Source organism: Prionailurus bengalensis, chromosome B1 (assembly GCF_016509475.1).
Source record: "Prionailurus bengalensis isolate Pbe53 chromosome B1, Fcat_Pben_1.1_paternal_pri, whole genome shotgun sequence".
Classification (NCBI taxonomy): domain Eukaryota; kingdom Metazoa; phylum Chordata; class Mammalia; order Carnivora; family Felidae; genus Prionailurus; species Prionailurus bengalensis.
The window spans coordinates 142269751-142291422 of NC_057344.1; the positions used below are offsets into that span (position 1 = coordinate 142269751).

Genomic DNA, 21672 nt, shown 5'->3' on the forward strand with positions numbered 1-21672 from the left:
CCCCTCGTCAGGCTCTGTGCTGACAGCTCAGAGCCCGGACCTTGCTTCAGATTCTGTGTCTCCCTCTCTCTCTGTCCCTCCCCCCCCCCCTCTCTCTCTCTCTCTCTTTCTCTCAAAAATAAATAAACATTAAAAAAAATGAAGCAATATAATCTTTCAAGGGAGCTATGGGTTAGTTGCTTAAATGTTTTAATACAATTTTTAAAAATTCTGTCAAGTAATACAAAGTGGTTATATACCTAATTTTCTTGTTGTTGATGTCTTCCATCGTGAAATTGGAAACCTCCGAGAGCTCTTCCACTTCAGGTCCTGACATTCTTAAGAGGGCACCATACATGGGCAGAGAACTTAACTGAATCCAGATCTCTGGGTCAGGGGAAGAATCATCCTAATCAGGCAAATATGAGGCAAGACGTGAACACACATTTATATGAATAAATACTTCCAGTAGTTAAAAATCACATGTGCTTCCTTCTCTGCCAATTGGAAAAGTCTCTTTCCCTTTGTGATAAAGCAACACCACTTTGAAGTGCTTGAAAATCCTAGTATCTATTCCTCGTAAAATGCCTCTTTGATAATGTCTTCTTTCAAGACTAGCTTAATGATAATAATGGGGAAATGCACTTTAGGTATGTGGCATAAAACAAAGAGATGCCCTATTGTTATTATAAGGGCCACATGGGGTTTCATTGCTATTACAAGCATCTAGTGAAGAACAAAACATGGTCAGAGATAGAAAGTCATCTCTCTATAAACATGGTTGTAGGCTTCTTTTAAGAGTTTCAAAGGACAGTTTGCTTTTTAGTCAGAGTTAAAATTCTATTATAACATATAATACAATGATAAATATAATTCTGTGAAACAGAAAGAAGGGAAGTTATTTTGCTTAGTCAATGACTCACTTTAAGTAATATTTGACATGTAAAAAGTTCAGTTTAACAGAAGAATTTAGGAAATCTTACAGATTTCATTCTACCAGGATGGAACCTACAGATACTCAACCCCCAAGATGACCAATCTTAACAAACACGATTTCCCTTTCCTTCTGCATTGTTTATTGAGAAATAAAATTGGCTTTCTGTGTTTCCAAGTGGACAATAGTTGTATATCTCAATGAACAATTTCTTCTTTCTTCAAGAATATTGTGGAAATATCTAAGAGGCAGGCAACATCTTCTTGGAGAGTTTCTCTGAGTCATTCATCTTTTAGAGTAGTTGGCTGTGAACATGGGGGCTCTTTGCACTTTACCACAGCAACAAAAAATATATATATTGCATGGCAAAGTGTACTTTTAAATGCAAATTTCCATTGCTGTGTTATAGTTATTTGAAGTATGGATCAGGAATGTGCTCAGGATATCTGGTGATCTGGGGCAGGGGGTTTTAGTCAGTTCTTGTTTATACCCCTAAAGGCCTTTTTAAGTTGACAGGTCAGAGCCTCAATGCAAGGTCACAGAATTTTCCATATTTCCTCACATCACCTGACACCAGTAAGGAAGGAAACTCAAATTCATTGAAGCTGCAAACCTTCAGAAAATTTCCCCTAAATTTATACTTCAAAACTTTCTCTACTATTCCACATGGGTTATTAAATACAACACGCAGACTTCCAAAAGACTGCCTCCTAATATTATTATGGGTACCCTCTGAGAGAGAATTTTTAAAAGACAGCTAAGAGTTCCAAAGTACTGTCTTCGGAGATGGTGATAAACTACAAGGACAGAACTCCTGGCTCTTGATTAGAATGAATAGCTTTGAAATTCCACACTGGTAAATTTGGCAAAGAAATGCTTATTTCATGTCAGGCACATTTATTTTAATGTTTCAAATCTCAAGTGACCGGTGGGTTTGAAAAAGTGTGAAATTGGCTAGATATTTTTTTCTTCTGAAAATGCTATCATAATTTAAGAAAATATTAATTATTTTTAATAATTAAGGAAAATGACTACTTTGGCCTATCTAAGGTATCATGGATGCAAAAAAAATTGATAAGAATGTAGACTTTATTCTCACATAATTTTCCTACCTTCCTAACCCTTTTATATTAGTTCATTTTTCATTTTCTTTTTATTATTTTTATATCTATTGACCCACCAGTCAACACAAGGACTAGAACACTGCTAATTAACATTCATGTATGTGTCCTCCTTTATCTTGTCATTGGGCTACCATCACCCTGGATCTTGCTTCTCATTTCCTTGAATTTCTTGATATGATTTGATATATTACTACAAAGTATTTTTAGTTGTTTTTAAAAAACTTATGAAAAGACTTTCCCCTTGTGGGACTTCTTACTCAGTAGTGGACTGCTGAGACCCATTGATATTGTTGTATGTAGCAATAGTTCATCTGTTTCGAGTGTTGTGTAATATTCTAAGGAGTAAGTATACCACAGGTTCTATTACCCTGTTGATGGGCATTTGTCTTGTTTCAATATTTTTGCTATTACAAATAGTATCACTTTGAGTATTCTTGGGCATATCTTTTGGTGTACATATGAAAGTTTCTCTTGGATAGGAATCTAGGAGTGGAATGGTTAGTGTATATGACCACTCATCCTCACAAGACTATGCCAAATTCTTTCCCAAAGTGGCTTCTTCAAGTTTACTTTTCCATCAGCAAAGAAACTTCTATAGGTTCATTTCCTCTACAACATTTAAAATTTTAGATTTCTTCCAGTTGAATTGGTATGATATGGTATATAGTCTTTTTGGCTTTTCTTGATGCATAAAAAAGTGATGATATCTTTTTATATTTATTGGCCCTATGGGTTCCTCTTCTGAAATTCCTATTAATGTCTCTTGCTCATCTTATCTGGGTTATCTTTTTCTTCTCAATCTGTAGACATTTGATATATTTTCTTTGTTATTTTTGGTTATATATATCGCCAGTACCTTCTTCCAATTTGTAACTTGTCTGTTTTGTGTATTTCTGGTATGTTTAGGGAAACATAAATTTAATTTTAACATAGTCAAATTTATTAATCTTTTCTTCATAGTTAGGACTTTTTGTATCTAGTTTAAAAATTCTTCCCTTTCCCAATATCTAAAAATATTTACCTATATCCTACAAAGAATTGCTTGATTTGCTTGAAGTTACTAATCTCTGTGTACAGTGTGAGGGAGCACTACAAGTTCTTTTTTTACCCACAGGAACAACCATTTTGTGCAGATCTATATTTTAAGTAGTTCCTCCTGTTTCCACTGATCTGGCTTACTATACCTGTTTTATATTACAGTCTCATTTGTAGGTCTGTTTCTGGACTCTCTCGTACATTCTTGTGCTACTACACTGCTTTAAATAGCGCAGGTTTATCATAAATTCTGATATTTGATAGGGCAAGCCCCTGCCCTCCTAGCATTCTGTTTCAGAATTTTGGTCCTTCGTTCTTTATTGTAGAATCAGCTTATCAAGATCCATAAAAAGTCCACTGGGCTTTTGATTGGAACTCAGTTGAAAGGCAGGATCACTTTGCAGGAAAATTGCTATCTTTTAGATATTAAATCCTGTGATTCATGAGTATGACATGTCCCATCATTTATTGAGTGCTTTTAATGTTTTATTTTATTTTTGAGAGAGACAAAGACAGAATGAAAGTGGGTTAGGGGCAGAGAGAGAGGGAGACACAGAATCCGAAGCAGGCTCCAGGCTCTGAGCTGTCAGCACAGAGCCCAAAGCGGGGCTCGAACTCACGAGCTGTGAGATCATGACCTGAGCCGAAGTCAGACGCTCAACCGACTGAGCCACCCAGGCGCCCCCATTGAGTGTTTAAAAAAAAAGTGTTTGTCAATTAAGTTGTTACAATTTTTTCTGTAGAAGTACTGTCTAATTTTTGTTAGATTTAGTCCAAAAGACATGATTTTAAAATGCTGTTATAAGTGGTATCATTTTTTAAGTTACATTTAGTGGCTATTTTTTGTTCATGTATAGCAATGCTATTGCTTTGTTGAGCTTCTCTTTGACCCCTTGGTAAATTCTCCTTTTATTTCTAAAACTTTGCTAAGAGATTCTTTTGGGTTTTCTTTTAGTTGTACATAGTATCAATTTTCCCTAGAAATTATACATCTTTTTTTTACATTTATTCTTAGATATGTGTTATGCAATGTTATTATAGATGGTATCCTATTTTTAATTATTATATTTTTGGCTGGTGCCTAGAAATGCTATTAGCTTTTTAAGATTAATCTCATATCATCCTGACCACATTACAGATGAGAAAACTAGCCCTAGAAAGCTAAGTAACTTGCCAAGGGTTACTATGCTAGTAAGTGGTAAGCCTGGATTAAAACTCATCTGTTGTAACTACAAAACACCCTTTCACTACTTGTTTACCTGCAGTGTGTAGCAAACTGTACAGGAAACCGCCATTAAGAAGCAAATCACACAGAATCCCATTTCTGCCTTTTGTCTCTCTTGACATCTCTTGCCATTAATGATACTCTGATTAAGAGGCTTGTCTGCTCCTATCCTTTTATATTCTGCTCCATTTATGACCAGCATTTCAGATGGCTTTTCTAACCTTTTTGCATGTTCACTGCAAACTCACTAACTATGCATATCTACAAAAATTACCCCCCATGACACTAAGCACAAAATTCTTCTACAACCCTCAGAGAAAAAGTTAGTATATAACTTAGCTAAGTCCTTAAAATATGCTATACTTTCAGCAGGCTAGAATAGTCCTTTTGGAGTCTTTCTGCTCTAGTGGGTAAATTCACATTCAATCAATTTCTGAAAAATACATGTTCAGTTGCCAATGGGCTTGCGTTTTGATATGCAGCTTATAATACACAGTTAATGGGCAGGAACTGCTCCTGGAGAGCTATTTTGGCCTGTCAAACATTTTTCAAGCCTTGGTGATCTATTGATTAAATCTATATTCATACATTTTTATGAATTCATGAGTTTCATAAGATTCAAAAGACCATAACCTATGGTAAAAATCACCTGTCAATTAAGAAAAAAACAAAATCAAAGCTGTTCTGAAGCTCTACTGGACCCATGAGAAGAATCAGGGTGGAATGCAGTTTCCCATAATTTAAGAAAAGACAATTTCAGGGCTAAATCTGTGCTAAAGCAATTGAAGCAATTGTTCCCAGGCTAAGGCTTTATCTTACATGCTACTATTCAGGACTAGATTTTAGAGCTAGACTATTTAGCCCATAAAAGGATTACTTAAAACTATATAGTATTTAAAAAGGCGGGGGACAGGGCATTGGTTGGAATTTTAACATTGGTAAGGAAAAATTCAATACTAAGAATGATTACCATTCAGATAATCATCCTTATTTTCAAGGTATTTGCCAAAACTATTCATTATGTTTACATGGATAATTCATGTATGTTTACAATGCACACAACTGAAAAATAAAATTAATTATCCTTATTATCCTTAGCTCCAGAGGTGGAATCAAAGAAAGAAGAAGAGTTTAATTAACCAGGATCACTTAGCAAATTAATGCCAGATGGGGAAAAAATGCAGAGTCCCTAAATCTAAACCTTGGTCCCCTAAACACACTGCTTCCTTTGGGGCATGGGATGGGGTGAGTCAGTAATCTTGCCTAGGGAATCTGGCAGAGATGCACTGCCAAAGGGGTGTGCCAGCATTCTGTCTAGAGCTGGCTCTGAGACAAAAGCTGGTGAAAAGTGGGCTTCTTCTCAGTGGGCCATGAAATATCATAAGTTATTAGTCATTAATCAGACAAGTTCTTCTAAAACGCTCTTTCCTGAAAATTCCCACCCAAAATATTATGGATGGGGCTTCAAAAAAAATGGGGACTTGGGTTTTTCTGACACCAGAAATGTTCCTTGTTGGCAATCACCCATCCCTACACAATCTCATTGTGTTTTCATCAAAGTTTTGCTCGTTCCTTTGTCTGTTCATGAGACACTAGGAGCAGCCAGAGTAAACACTGTAACTCCTTCTAAGAGTAGAACTATTGGGAAAGTTGAGAAAAAACTTCCTTATCTGGCCATATTCCTGATGTCCCAAATATTCAGCCATAGCCTTATTTTCTAGTTAGGCCCAGGGATGGGGCGCAGTGAACAAGAGCGGGGCGAGAACTTACAACATAAGCAAGATGTGACCTGGTGATTACGGCCGTGCTTTTACTAGCAACTGTAATGCTCAGAGAGGCGCCGGCAGCCAGCTGAGGCCCTGGGTCCTCTGACAGTGACACCTCCACTCTTACTTCCACGGTTGTCACCGAGGTGCCATCTGTAACTGAGATCTCCATGCTGTCTTCCCGGGCGGAGGAGCCGTCGTGTAGATACTGCAGAGCATTTTTCTCAATGTCCTCATATGTGAAAGTGTCACCTTTTGAGAATAAAACAAAGTGCAAAACCAATTACTTCTGGGAATAACACTTTTCATGTATATAACACCTTTGTTCTCAGGATTTCAAAGTACATATAGGATCATAAACTCTGGGAGTTGTAAGTTAATTAGTCCAACCACCCACCCAATATAGGATTCCTTTTATACCACTCTTGAAAAGGGGTTATTTAGCCTGCCCTTCAACACTTCTCAAGGTGGGAGGCTCACTGTTTTACAAGGTAGCTAATTCTACTGGAGAGGGCTCTAATTTTTGTAAGTTCTTAATCATATTGAGCCCAAATCTGTTTCTGTAAGATTCAGGCATCATTCTTAGTTCTAGCGAATAAAAGGTCAAGCCTCTATTCTTTATGATAACACTTCTAGAATCTAATCTTGACACTAAAATTCTTTTGAGAAAGGTATGAAAATAAATTATGTTTGATGAATCTGTAGAGGTCTTTATTTTAGTTGGGAGTATAAAGTTTTTCTAAAATAAAAAATATCTGAAAATTGAAAAACCTACTTAAAGTTAGAAATCCAAACTTTCTAAGTCTAGAGTACTAATTTGTGATAGATTTTATAGGCATTGTGTGAAATAAGTTTCAAGGTCATATAACTTTGGGAAAATAGGTTTAAACAAAATTTAAAACTAAAAATTTTTGAACTGCAGGATTTACTAGAATTTTAGAATCTTCGATATATAAGTATTAAAGCATTACAAAATTGTTTGGTCATGGAATCCTTTATGAGAAATGCCCCTTAGTGCCATGGACCCCAAGGATTCTAGAGAGTACAATTGAGGAATTGGTATTCTTGGATGTTATTTGCAATTCTATTTCCTGATAGATTATTGGCTGTAATAATTGGTATTATGAATGAGACTAAAGAATTTATTCATTTTCTGTATTTGTCTTCCAAGCCTTCTCTTTTAACATTGTGTTATTGTGATTTACTGGTGCTAGTGGTATTGAGCCTTAAAAAAAAGTAATAAAACTAATATTTTATATATATCTTTGTATCTTATAATTATACAAATATAAGCTAAATATACTGTTCAAGAAGCTGGGCTCTGACTGTTAATGCTCTTAAAGTAGTTCCCTTAGGATGCTAGAAATTTATTCTGATGACATTTCTTGTGTTCAGTAAATTTTTTAAAAATCCGCCTTTGTGACTCCCAAATGCTGATTGGTTGTTCTTCAAATTCTATCTACCTTCAAGGTCAGAGACTTGCCCCCCTCTCTCTGCAGGGATATTCAAAAGAATGCATGATTACATACCTATTAGGAATTATATAAAGGTTTTGAGAAAGTACAGATTGTTAAAATAAGCATATAGCATTCCAAAGTGATTACTTTGAAAGGGATAATACTCACTTTGATATATATGGGCTGACTATTAAAAATTAGATTAGTTGTGTTCCTTGTGCTTCTCTGTTTTCTAAACAATCAACATGTCTTACTTTTTATAATTGGAGAGTGTAAGAAATATTATTTTGGAAAGCTGGTCACATCACCTACCATAGTGTTACATCACAAAGACAATACTCAAAAAATGTGTTTCCTTTTCTATGGATGAGGATACGTGTAGTTTATACTATCAGAGTTTCAGTGCTAAAAATATTGTGAAGATTAACATACCAAACTAAGGAAGACAAATTCATCTTCATGAACAAACCATAGGAAAGTGGCAGCTGACACTTCCTATGAGGTTGTTCTAAATGTATTTACTCCAGGTAAATCGACCAATTCAACTAATTTCACCAACAACTTGAGGAAACAGCTTCATAGTTTGGGGTATGGGTGATGGCACAGAGAAAGAAGTCCCAAATATTTCAGCCAATGGGCTAAAAGCTAAAAGTTTTTCCTTTTTCAGTGTCTCCTCATAGTTTGTCCCACATAGTGGCTTTCCTTCTTGTCTGAGACACATAAAACTGACTATAGAGCAAGAAATTCTCCAAGCAGTCAATGACAGAGTAAGCAGCTACCTGTGGCCATGGGCCCTTTGAACTTGGCTGTGTACTTAAGGAGCACGCCATGCTCTGGAGGTTTCCGGAGCTCAAAGAAGAATTCTTCAGGTGCTATCTTGGTATCTCTTACTACCAGCTGAAGTCCTGCAGTCAGGAGACAAATCATAGCGACAGGTTGTGGGTACGTTAAAAAAAACTCTATGCCCTGGGGTGCCTGGGTGGCTCAGCTACTTATGTGTCCAACTTCAGCTCAGGCCATGATCTCACAGCTCGTGGGTTCAAGCCCTGTGTTGGGCTATGTGCTGACAGCTTGGAGCCTGGAGCCTGCTTTGGATTCTGTGTCTCCCCTCTCTGCCGCTCCCCCATTCTCTCTCTCTCTTTCTTCCTTTCTCTTTCTCTTTCTCTCTCTCAAAAATAATACACATTCAAAAAAAAAATTTTAACTGTATGCCCTGCATACATTACAGCCACAGGGCAGGCTGGAAGCCATGTTGTAGACAACCTGATGGTCATCAGAAGGCAGTGTTTAACTCCAATCAACCACAAAAGAGGGAAAATTGATAACACAGTCAATTCTCAAATTGCAAATAGTTAACTTACTTTTAAAAGTTAATTTATAAGTAGGTAGTTCTCAATTAAGAACACTTTTCATCATCTATACAAATGAGGGCATGGAAACCAACATTAGTTCAGTCCTGACCTGCGGGGGTAGGCTTTCTTACAGAAAATGTTCCTAGAAACTGTTTTTGCTTTTCACTATTTATTCCCTTCTTTTTCTGAACCTACACAAGAACAAAATTGTTTTAACATCAGCTGCTATGGCCATGACAGAAGTGAGAAAGAGTAGGGTAGAAGTGACAGTCGGCTTGTTTAGAAATTGGATGATAATTAATTTCAGGCCAATACTCATGGGTAGAAACTGGATGAGGATCTGTAGAGAACAGCTAACAAAACCACAACATCCACTGTTTGCTTTTAAAATGTACTTAGTGAAAGAATAAAGAAAATCCTAAAAAGTAGGTACACTAATAGGTAAATAAAATCACATCCAAAATAACAGGGCCAACTCCTCACAACTTCTGAAGGTTATTATGATCTGTCGTCTCTCCTGTTTCTCTTTACTTTCCAAACAAAACAGGAGCAGTCACTGAAACTGCCCCCCTCTTTTCTGCTCTCTACTCTCCTTTGTTAACTTTGTACTTTAGTGATGGCAACAAATCAAACTCCTGGAGTCTAGAAAATGGATTCTGTGTTGTATTCCATCACTGAACATTGACCTCTGAAGGGTTTATTTCCTTTTCTCTGTGCTGCTTCTATTTGCATGGAAATGGGCAGAGGGAAGGAAACAGGTGAGAATGCATGCACCTTTTGGAAGAGGAGGTCACTACTTTTTGGCAAGCATCAAGAGGTTTAAACAGGGACTGTGGCTGAATTATGGTTCCATTTCCAAAGGCATGTTTCTTTCAGGTTCAGTTTTTACCTATAGAAGAGCTGCCTCCTGGGCTGACCTCAAGCAGTGGAGCTCTGACCTGGAACACAGGCGGGTGCTGATCAGTGGGAAGCAAGTGAATGGTGAGGACCATCTCCGGACTTGTGTGATCTCCATCTGAAACTGGAAAGGACACACACACACACACACACACACACACATCAACTTGTAGTCTGGTCACCATCAGGCTGCTTCCACAAACAGGTAGCCAGAAGCTTTTTAGATTACCTTAACACCTTACAGAGATGCTTACAAATGGAAAAAGTAAGCAAGCAAGTAAGATACTGTGGGCTATTCTAACAAAGCTTTTTCTACTGGATAATGAAAAGGCTAAAGGACCATAATAACAAGTCATTCTAAGAAGCAAATTTCACAACAAGGTGATATTGGTAAACACTAGGGGAAAGGAAAGTAACACAAAATCTGCACTCTTAGATGATGCTGGTAAAGACTTATTTCTTTTATTTATGGAATTATTTTTTGACTCCTTCTCCTATTTCAGAAAAATATTTTCTTTCCAGTGATCTCATTTAGAAAAGACATGCCTATGTCTCCTTAGAAAAGAACTTTTTGAAAAAGTTAGAAAATACCCATACAAGTTTCTCTAATGGCATTTGTTTGGAAGCAAGCAGACCCGGTTTTTACCTGAACGTTATACACAATGCAGTAAATGGAAGATACTTTTGCGAACAGAACAATGACTTCAAGATTTTATTTCCTTGGATTATCTGACATCCAAGTGAACACTGATCACCTGAAGGACACAAAGGCAGAGGTGCCTGGCCCTTGACTCTTCTTTCCCCTTTCTTACCTTACGACACCCTTGTGGGGCGCCTGGGTGGCTCATGTGGTTAAGAGTTTGAGTTCAGCTCAGGTCAAGATCTCACAATTTGTGAGTTGGAGCCCTGCATGGAGCTCTCTGCTGTTATTGAGGAGCCTGCTTTGGATTCTCTGTCTCCCTTTCTCTGCTCCTCCCCTCCCCACAAAAATAAATAAACATTAAAAAATAAAAAACAAAAAATACCCTCTCTTCTCTAAAAGCCAGGTTTGGAAGAATATGTGTACTATCAGTTCACCAATGTGTTTATCTGTAGTGGCTAGTAAGGAAACTGTACTGTTGACTATTTTAAATGTGTAATATGCTTTCATATGGGTTGGTTTCCTTCTTCTCTTTCTTCTAGACTTAGTAACAAGTCTGTAGGAATCTGACATCTACTTAAGCAAAGTAAAGCATTGCTCAGGGCCTCCTACTAATGACATTTGGGTTTTAGATTTGTCTTTTCCTTCAGAACAGATCTAAAAGATATGGCTGGATTTTATAAGGTACAGAGCAGTCCAGAAATAGCCCTACTGACAGCCAGGAGACATTACCCTTGTGACATGAAGGTTTTATGGTCCTGGTCATTCAGTTAAGTGTCACAATTATTGCCCCTGCTTCTTTGTTTATGCTCAATCTCCTCTCTGGATCATCAAAGATAGGGACAAATAATTCTTAACTTTGGAGAGTTTGGGGACAAACATAATGAACTATTCCATAAATCTCAGTGGGTTCTGATTCTCTGAGGTCCCTGGAATCTAAGTTAAGAACACCTATGTTAAATAAAAATCATAGTTATAAGATATAATTTTACTTTTTAAAATTGTTTTATGTTGATATCATTTTTTTTTTTTAGAGAGAGAGAGAATGTGCAAGTGGGAAGGAGAGGCAGAGGGAGAGACAGAGAATCTTAACCAGGCTCCATGCCCCGTGAAGAGCCTGACATGGGGCTTGATTCCATGACTCTGGGGTCATGACCTGAGTTGAAATCAAGAGTCAGACACAATTGACAGAGCCATCCAGGTGTCCCATACACTGACGCCATTTTTAAGTTGGGAGGGAACCTCAGGGAGCCTTCCACATCCTCATTTTTACAGAAGAGGGAAGGGGCCCTGAAACTTAAGAGCCTTGGTAATATCACACAGCTGTCAGTGTGACCAAGGTATATCCTTTTCTCTGTAAGTAAATGGAAGAAAGCTATTTTCTGGCACATATTTTATAACTAGAAAATATATCAAGAGGATTCAGAATTTTGTAAGCAAATATAAGAACTTATAATAAAAATGTTAGTAATTACAAGTCTAGGTGTCCCTTTGAGCAACATTTCTGATTTCTCTGAGAAACAGTCAAATTGCCTCTTAAGGTCAGATGCCTTCTGCAGGAACCATTTGCCTTGTGTATTTTCCTTGCTTAGGGCGGCTCTACAGAGCACGTATGCTTATTTTGAAGCAGCCAGGTCAGGAATATCAACTTTCCTTCTCATCTTAGTTGATTATCCAAATGAGCTATTCTCCTTCATTCTATGGGTTAATATCAGGGCTTGGGCTTGTTGCCACCTTAGTTCATTATGTGCCTAATTTAAAATTTTCTCTCACAAAACTCTCCTAAAGGAGATAGCTTCCTTCCTACCAGTTTCCAAAAGTTTTTCTCCTTAAAAAAAAAGGGAACCTCTTACACCCTTCACAACAATTAACTCAAATGGATCATGGTGCTAAATGTAGAATGCAGTAATACTATAAGGCTCCTAGAAGACAATATAGGAGATAACTTAGAAATGACCTTGGGTGATGCCTCTTTAGATACAACACAAAACATATGATCCTTGAAAGAAATCATGGATAAGATGGACTTCATTAAAATTAAAAACTTCTGCTCTGTGAACAATGTCAAGTGTATGAAAGGACAAGTCACAAATTGAATAAAAAATGTGCAAAAGACCCATCTGATAAAGGATTGTTATTCAAAATGTACAAAGAACTCATAAAACCCAGCAATAAGAAAACGAACAGCCCGATTAAAAAATGGGCCAAAGACCTTAACAGACACCTCACCAAAGAAGATACATAGATGGCAAATCACATGAAAAGATGCTCCTCATCATATGTCAGCAGAGACATGCAAATTAAAACAATAATAAGATGCCATTACATACCAATTAAAATGGCCAAAATCTGGAACACTGACAATACCAAATGCTGACAAAGATGTGGGTCAAAAAGAACTCTTATACATTGCTGGTGGGAATGCAAAATGGTACAGCCATTTTGGAAGACAGTTTGGCTTTTTTTTTTTAAACAAAACTAAATATATTCTTATCATATGACACAGCACCTGCACTCTTTGGTATTTACCCAAAGCAGTTGAAAACTTAGGTCCAAAGCCTGCACCCAGATGCAGATGTATTTACAATTGCTAAAACTTGGAAGCAACCAAAATGTCCTTTAGTGGATGAATGGATAAATAAATTGTGGTACTTCTAGACAATGGAATGTTATTCAGCACCAAAAAGAAATGAGCTACTAAGCCACGCAAAGACATGGAGGAACCTTAAATGTATATTGCTAAGTGACATAAGCCAATCTGAAAATACCACATTTTTTTTGTCCTAACTCTCCACATGGTTTTATTATTTTTTTTTGATATGAAATTTGTTGTCAAATTGGTTTCCATACAACACCCAGTGCTCATCCCAACAGGTGCCCTCCTCAGTAATCATCATCCACCCTGCCCTCCCTCCCACACCCCATCAACCCTCAGTTTGTTCTCAGTTTTTAAGAGTGTCTTATGTTTTGGCTCCCTCCCTCTCTAACTTTTTTTTTCCTGCCCCTCCCCCATGGTGTCCTGTTAAGTTTCTCAGGATCCACATAAGAGTGAAAACATATGGTATCTGAAGTGTTGATGCATAGGGGCACTCCTACCCCAATGTTTATAGCAGCACTTTCAACAATAGCCAAATTATGGAAAGAGCCTAAATGTCCATCAACTGATGAAAGGATAAAGAAATTTTGGTTTATATACACAATGGAATACTACTTGGCAATGAGAAAGAATGAAATATGGCCTTTTGTAGCAATGTGGATGGAACTGGAGAGTGTTATGCTAAGTGAAATAAGTCATACAGAGAAAATACCACATTATATAGGATTCTCACTATATGACATTCTGGAAAAGACAAAACTATGGAAGACAATGAAAATAACAGTGGTTACTAAAGGAGGAAAGTAGGGAAGGGAGATGAATAGGAAGAGCATAGAGGATTCTTAGGGTAGTGAAAATACTCTATATGACATTACAATAATCCATTATAATAATGGATAAATGTCATTATTCACTGGCCAAAACCCAAAGAATGTACAACGCCAAGAATGAACCCAAACTATAGATTTTGGTTGATTATGATACATTAGTATAGGTTCATCCTTAGTAAAAAATCTACTGTTCTGATGAGTGATATTGACAATGGGAGAAGCTATGCTATGCATGTGTCGGGGCAGGGTGAGTAAGGGAAATCTCTGTACCTTACTCTCATTTTTTTGTAAACCTGAAACTGCTCTAAAAAAATTAAAAATTTTAAATCATTTTTAAAAAAATTACTCAACCATATATATATATATATATATATACACACACATATATATGTATATAAAATATACATATATACATATAGAAGAAAAAGCCTCAGGCAGAAACAAGATAAATTAATTTAAGGTCACCCCAACATCTATTTACTCTACTCTGTATGATAAGTTCAAGGATCATTTAACTTCAAGTCCCAGAGAAGTTAATAGTTAACCCCTTCACCTAATTAAGCTTTCAGGTAAAAGTTGAGGTTTGGAAACCAAATAGGCACACTATTACGATACTTGTTTTTCATGACCAACACACATGCAGCCCAGACTAAATTAAATATCTCATGCTCAGTGTCAGAAACATGTATTAAAATCTTTGCTCTACTGTTTACCAGGACTGGAAATCTGGGCGATTACTTACTCTATTGACCTGTAGTTTTCCCAGCTTTAAAATGCTAAACATAATACTTTAAAATGCTAAAAATAGTATTGTTATAAGGATTAAATTAGACAACTTGTACTGAAAATTGTTTTGTAAAATGTAAAATACTATATAATCCGTTGTATATTATTAATGATTGTATGAACTATCTAGAAGCTTATCACTGGAAATGAGCTGATACTGGATTCACATCAACAAATGACAAAATAGTTGAAAAAGAAATAAAAGGCATCTAAATTGGAAAGGAAGAAGTAAAACTGTCACTATATGCAGATGGCACATTATGTATAGAAAAACCTAGATGCCACCAAAAAACTATTAGAACTAATAAACAAATTTAGTAAAGTTATATGATACAAAATCAATATGCTAAAATCTGTTGCATTTCTATATCCTAATAATAAGCTATCAGAGATGTTCAGAAAATAATCCCATTTATAACTACATCAAAAAGAATGAAATACCTAGGAATAAATTTAACCAAGTAGGTGAAATATCTGTGCTCTGAACTATAAGATACTGATGAAAGAAACTGGAGAAGACATAATAAATGTAAGGATATTTCATGCTCATGGATTAGAAGAACTAATATTGTCAAAAGGTCCATAATACTCAAAGCAATCTACAGATTGTAAGCAATCCCATCATATTTCAAAAGGCATTTTCCACAGAAATAGGACCAATTATTCTAATTTTGTATGAAACTATAAAAGACCCCAAAAGGAAAAAGCAATCTTGAGAAAGTAAAAACAAAGCAGAAGGCATCATGCTCTCTCATTCCGAATTGTATTACAATGCCACAGTAATCAAAACAGCATAACATTGGCACAAAAATAGATCAACAGAATCAACAGAGATCAACAGTATAGAATAGAGACCCCAGAAATAAACCTACATATATACAGTCAATTAATTTATGACAAAGTAGCCACAAATATACAATGAAAAGGACAGTCTCTTCAATAAATTGTGTTGGGAAAATTGGACAGCCACATGCAAATGAAGGAAACTCTACATTATCTTATACCCCCCCACACAAAATAACTCAATATGGATTAAATACTTGCATGTAAGACCTGAAACTATAAAACTCTTGGAAGAAAACAAAGGTGGAAGCTCTTTGATGTTGGCCTTGGAGATGATTTTTTGGGATTTGAAACCAAAAGCAAAGGCACCAAAAGCAAACATAAACAAGTGGGACTACATCACACTAAAAAGTTTCTGCACAGCAAAGAAAACCATCAACAAAATGAAAAGGCAAAGTACCAAATGGGAGAAGATATTTGCAAATTATGTATCTGGTAAGAGGTTAATATCCAAAATATATAAAGAACTCATAAAACTCAATAGCCCCAAACCCAAATAATCCAATTAAAAAATAGGCAGAATACCTGAATAGTCATTTTTCTAAAGACATAGAGATGGCCAACAGGTACATGAAAAAATGCTCATCATCACTAATCATCAGGGAAATGCAAACCACAACCACAATGAGATAGCACCTCACATATGTTAGAATGACTATTATCCAAAGGGCAAGAAATAACAGTGTGGGCTAGGATGTGGAGAAAAGAGAACCCTTGTGCACTGTGGATGGGAATATAAACTAGTACACGCTCTATGGAAAATAGTTCAAAGTTTCCACAAAAAATTAAAAGAGAAATACCTCATTATCCAGCAATCCATTTCTGGGTATTTATCCAAAGAAAATGAAAACACTAACTTGAAAAGAGATATGCACCCCATGATTATTGCAGCACTATTAACAATAGCCATGACATGGAAGCAGCCTAAGTGTCCATTTAACAAATGGATAAAGAAAAGGTAGTATATATATGCAATGAAATATTATTCAGTCATAAAAAAGGAGAAACTCTTGCCATTTGCAATGACATGGACAGACCTTAAGGGCATTATGCTAAATGAAATAGGTCAGACAGAGAAAGACAACCACCATATGATCTCACTGATGTGTGGGATCTAAAATAAACAAACCAGCAAATAAACAAAAAACAAAAAAACCCAAGCTCATAGCTAGAGGACAAATTGCTGGTTGTCAGAGGTGGGGTGGGGGCGGGGTATGAAATGAGTGAAGGAAGCCAAAAGGGACCAACTTCTAATTATAAAAAAAAGTCATGGGCATGTAATGTACAGCATGGCAACTATAGTTAATAATTCAGTATAGCATATTTGAAAGTTTCAAAGACAGTAAATGTAAAAGTTATACTAACAAGAAAAAATAATTTGTAACTATTTATGGTGACTGATGTTAACCAGATGTACTGTTGTGATCACTTTGCAATATATACAAATACTGAATCATTCTGCTGTACACCTGAAACTAATATATTATATATCAATTTGTTATGTGTCTTATGTCAATTCAATCTCAAATAAAAAAAAAAAACAATGATACAACAATGAAATTTACAACAAGTAAAAATCACAACACGTGTGATTTTTAACCCCCCCAAAAAGGAAAGAAAGTCTGGGAGTTTGAGGGAGATGACTTTCTCTCTAACCAAAATTTATCCTACACGAAATATAATAGGACAGACATATGGATGGTTGATTCCAATGGAATAGTCAAACCCACCTAAACAGCAATTTCAGGATTACAGCCAACCATCCTCACACCAGACCTAAACAAGAAAGCTTGTCCCTGTGTTGCTCCTCATAGATGCCAGGTCTGACTGTGCTTCTGCTTATTGGCACTCAGCTTCTACTGCATTGTGAACTAAAGCTGGAATGCTGGGGTCTTCTACACACAGCTTTCATTTCCCTCCAGTAGCAAGGCATTCAATGAAAGGCTCAATTCAAGACTGTATACAACCACTGCCCATTAGCTGAGTGTCACAGAGGAATGACTGTGCCAACCATTGTTCTGGGAGCTTTACATATATGCAATTATTAGTTATTATCCCCACTGATGAGTGAGGCATTCAGGCATAGAGAGGTTAAGAAACTTTCCCAGAGTAGGCTGACCCTCGGAGCAGCCTCTGAATCCAGAGGCTAACCTCTTAACCACTATTACCTCTCTTTAATAGATATTGGGATTGGTTGAAATGGGGCTTAAACAACACTAATCTTTCGGATATTTGATGGATTACTTTTTCTATGAATACAAAGTTACACTATTACTATTTAGTCATGTGATCATTTCAGAAAAACTTGTCTTATATAAATTTTAAGGAGTTCTTAGAAAATAATGCAAGTAATAATGAAGGGAACAAAAAGAAAGGACTAATAAGGAAAGGAAAATTCCATTTTCTAATAAAATTGCTATTAAAATCTTCACCTGTGAAGTGAAATTTCACCGATTCAGGGAGACCTGAAAGAACAGAAAAGAGAAAATCAGTGTACTAAGTATTTTGGGATCAGAAATAGATGGAGAAGGTACAAAATATGGGGCAGAGGTTAGAAAAGGAAAGGATGTTTTAATCTAAATTATTACGGTTTAAGGAAAGATCACCAGGTCTTTTGTTAATATTATGTTGAATTTAATGGTGCCATCACTAATTTTAAGTAACAAAAAGAACTGTAGACTAGAATAATTTTATATCCCAGTAGTTAGAGTGATTTATAATCCATTCATTCAGATCCCATTTTATCAGTACATAAAATCCTACAAATCAGTGAATGTGGGTGATGTCGTATATCACTGACAAGGCTCTTTGGTGGGTCAATTCCATCGTAGAATTGAGTGATGCCAGGGACATTGATTTACACATTGTAATGATGTGAGAGATTTATCTCATGGCATTTATCCCATAGATTAGATAGGACAGGACTCTGTTCTCACTAAAAAGGCTTTAGGAACTTAGGCAAGTATAATAGGTATGGAAATAACTTCAACCATGGTTGACATGTTTTCTTTCCTCCTACTCCCAGGATATTTTGAGTTTCTTTGTAAAGTAGGTCTTGTCAAGTTAGAGAACCATGAACATTTTAATGGGCTATTAGTTATCCAGTTACTAAACACTGGGGATATTCCCTAGAGAAGAGGTCTATGCTCACGCTTAAATATTTTCAATATAATTGAAGAGTTAGTCATTTTCTGGACAATTGCATTTAACATAAATAATGGAAAATATTATTTTAAATGTTTGCCATGATTTAAAATGTAACTCTAAAAGTATTTAACCCGTGTTCAACTTACCATAGGAAATCACCAGCTGTTCTGTATGAACAAAGCTACTATATAAAAATAATATTCCATATTAATCATGTTATGTGGTACATACATCTTAAAGATCATAAGGAAACAGCATTCAAGATTTTTAGAATCATTCCAGATTCTATACAATACAGAAGTATTTACAAAACTCCTGCATTCTCCTCAGCAGCTTTGATTACTGGGTCAAGGGGACAGATGAGGGAAAGCAAAGATTAACTATCATGACTAGGTGGTAGGGCACAAAATGGCTCAAATTAGAAATTCAGCTATTCTTTCATTCAGTTTTCTCTTCCTTTAAACAAGGTGGCTTCTATCAAATCCCAGCCCCAAATGTTGACTGCATTCTCCATTCCTGCATGGGACTTTCTCTGAGGTAGTAGGGGATGCTTCTCCCTAGATTCCTCTTACCCACAGCCCATCCACCTGTGGCCTCCTCCTCCAATCCACTCACATCACTGTAGTCAAAGAGTTCCTTATAAAAAGCTATCTCCCCAGATCTTAAAACCTCCATTGTGGGGGCGCCTGGGTGGCTTGGTCGGTTAAGCGTCCGACTTCGGCTCAGGTCACGATCTCGCTGTTGGTGAGTTCGAGCCCCGCGTCAGGCTCTGTGCCGACAGCTCAGAGCCTGGAGCCTGTTTCAGATTCTGTGTCTCCCTCTCTCTGTGACCCTCCCCCGTTCATGCTCTGTCTCTCTCTGTCTCAAAAATAAATAAACGTTAAAAAAAAAAATTAAAAAAAAAAACAAAAAAACCCCAAACCTCCATTGTGTTCCTATTGTTCTTGGGATAAAGATCCCAAGGCTTATAGGGCCTCTAAGGTCTGGCCTCTATCTCTTCCTCCAGACTCATCCCTGTTCTGCTGTTCCAGACACATTGACCTTTTTTTTTTTTAAGCCCCAGAATGCCACATTCTCTCCCTCCCTAGGGCCTCTTCACATGGAGTGTATGGCCTTCCTTTGGAAGTGTTCTCCCAATATCCCAACATGCACATTTAGGCTAATTAGCATCCACATGTCCCTCTACTGTCAATGCCTCCCGAGTCAGCCTCCATTGAACCCTCAGTATAGGTCAGTCTTGTCACTTCTAATTCCACCACTGGACATTTTTTCTTTCTATCCCGAGCTCTTCTCTTAGTCTACAATTAAACATTCATTACTGGGATTATTTCTCAAATTCTGTCTCCAAACATAGGTCCCAAAACTCAGCAAGAACAGGATTCATGTCTCTTTTTGCTCACCACTATATCTTCAAGACCTCACTGTATGTGATTGACACATAGGAGGTACAAATAAAGATTTACTGAAAGCATTCCTGCATGCATGAATAAGAAAAATAATGACAAACTGAGCCCCAACTACATATTGGTCTACAAGTCTCAAGCTATTTTGAACAGCTATAAAGCAGTGTCACTAAACTGTCCAGAAGAACAACAGGAAGAGTTAGGGAGAACCTGCCATGAAGATCCACAAAGAGCAGTTTGGGTGCCTCAAAATAGAGAGGAAGGCATTACCAGCGAAGGAGAAGGCCATGATTTCCTGGAGATGAGGAGCTGCAGGGGGAGGACGGTACATGATTTTTCCCTGGTTAATATCTTCTTGTGTGAAATACCGGATTGGAGAGTGAGGCTGGTCCCTGTGTTCGATGATCCCTGGGGAGGAAGAGACTCAGAGTGAGCATGAACAGTAATTCTGATGGTTGACTGAATGACCAGAGCCATAAAGCTGCCTTTCCCACTGATGGGAGTCTTTTATACTTCAAGAACAATTGCTCTCTAGTTTCTCTTATCATACCATTCTCCAAGCATTCAGGAAAAGAGTGAATCTAAAACCCAAATAGACTTTAATAGCATCTTTTAAAAAATGTTTAACTGAAGTATAATTGACATACAATATGATATTAGTTTCAGTGTACAACTTAGTGATTTGGCAATTATAGACATTATGAAATGCTCCCCACAATTAAGTATAGTTACCATCTATCACTATACAAAGTTATTACAATATTATTGACTATATTCCCTATGCTGTTGTTTTCATCCTGTGACTTATTTATTTTGTAACTGGAAGTTTGTGCCTCTTAATCCCCTTTACCTATTTTTCCCATCACCCTACCTACCTCCCCTCTGGAAACTACCAGTTTATTCTTTGTATTTATGAGTCTGTTTGTGTTTGTTTGTTCATTTGTTTTATTTTTTAGATTCACACATAAATAAAGAGCATATGGTATTTGTCTTTCTCTGTCTGACTTATTTCACTTAGTATGATACCCTCTAGGTCCATCCATGTTGTGATGAATGGTAAGATTTCATTCTCCTATGGTTGAGTAACATAACATCCCAGTGTGTGTGTGTGTGTGTGTGTATATATATATATATATATATATATATATATATATATCTCACATCTTCTTTATTCACTTATTGATGGACACCAAGGTTGTGTCTCTATCTTAGCTATTATAAATAATGGTGCAATAATTATAAGGGTGCATATATCTTTTTGAATTAGAGTTTTTGTTTTCCTTGGGTAAACACCCAGAAATGCAATTATTGCATATAGTAGTTCTATATGATCAGGACATATTTAATTTTTTTGAGAAACCACCAGTGTAAATTGGTGACTGCACCAATTTACATTCCCACCAACAGTGCCCAAGGCTTCTCTTTTCTCCATATCCTCGCTAATACTTGTAATGTCTTACCTTTTTGATATTAGCTATCCTGACTTGTGTGAGGTGATATCTCATTGTGGTTTTGGTTTGCATTTCCCTGATGCTTAGTGATGCTGAACATCTTCTCATGGGTGAAACCCAAATAGATTCTTGACTAGGATTCATTGACTATAAACAATAGTAAGATGTAAATTACTGCCCCTAATATAACTCAGACTAGGTAATTCT

General features: G+C 36.6%; 1 protein-coding gene across 1 annotated transcript in view; it reads right to left on the minus strand.

The window, feature by feature from the left end:
• The window catches only part of FRAS1 (Fraser extracellular matrix complex subunit 1), a 428246-nt gene that overhangs the window by 90503 nt on the left and 316071 nt on the right, over positions 1–21672 (minus strand). Inside the window, exons 34-39 of the mRNA XM_043572402.1 lie at positions 20285–20422; positions 17897–17929; positions 9762–9893; positions 8300–8425; positions 6068–6315; positions 240–388 (exon numbers count right to left, since the gene is read on the minus strand). Coding sequence (XP_043428337.1) covers positions 240–388; positions 6068–6315; positions 8300–8425; positions 9762–9893; positions 17897–17929; positions 20285–20422 — 826 coding nt within the window. The remainder of the gene's footprint in view (positions 1–239; positions 389–6067; positions 6316–8299; positions 8426–9761; positions 9894–17896; positions 17930–20284; positions 20423–21672) is intronic.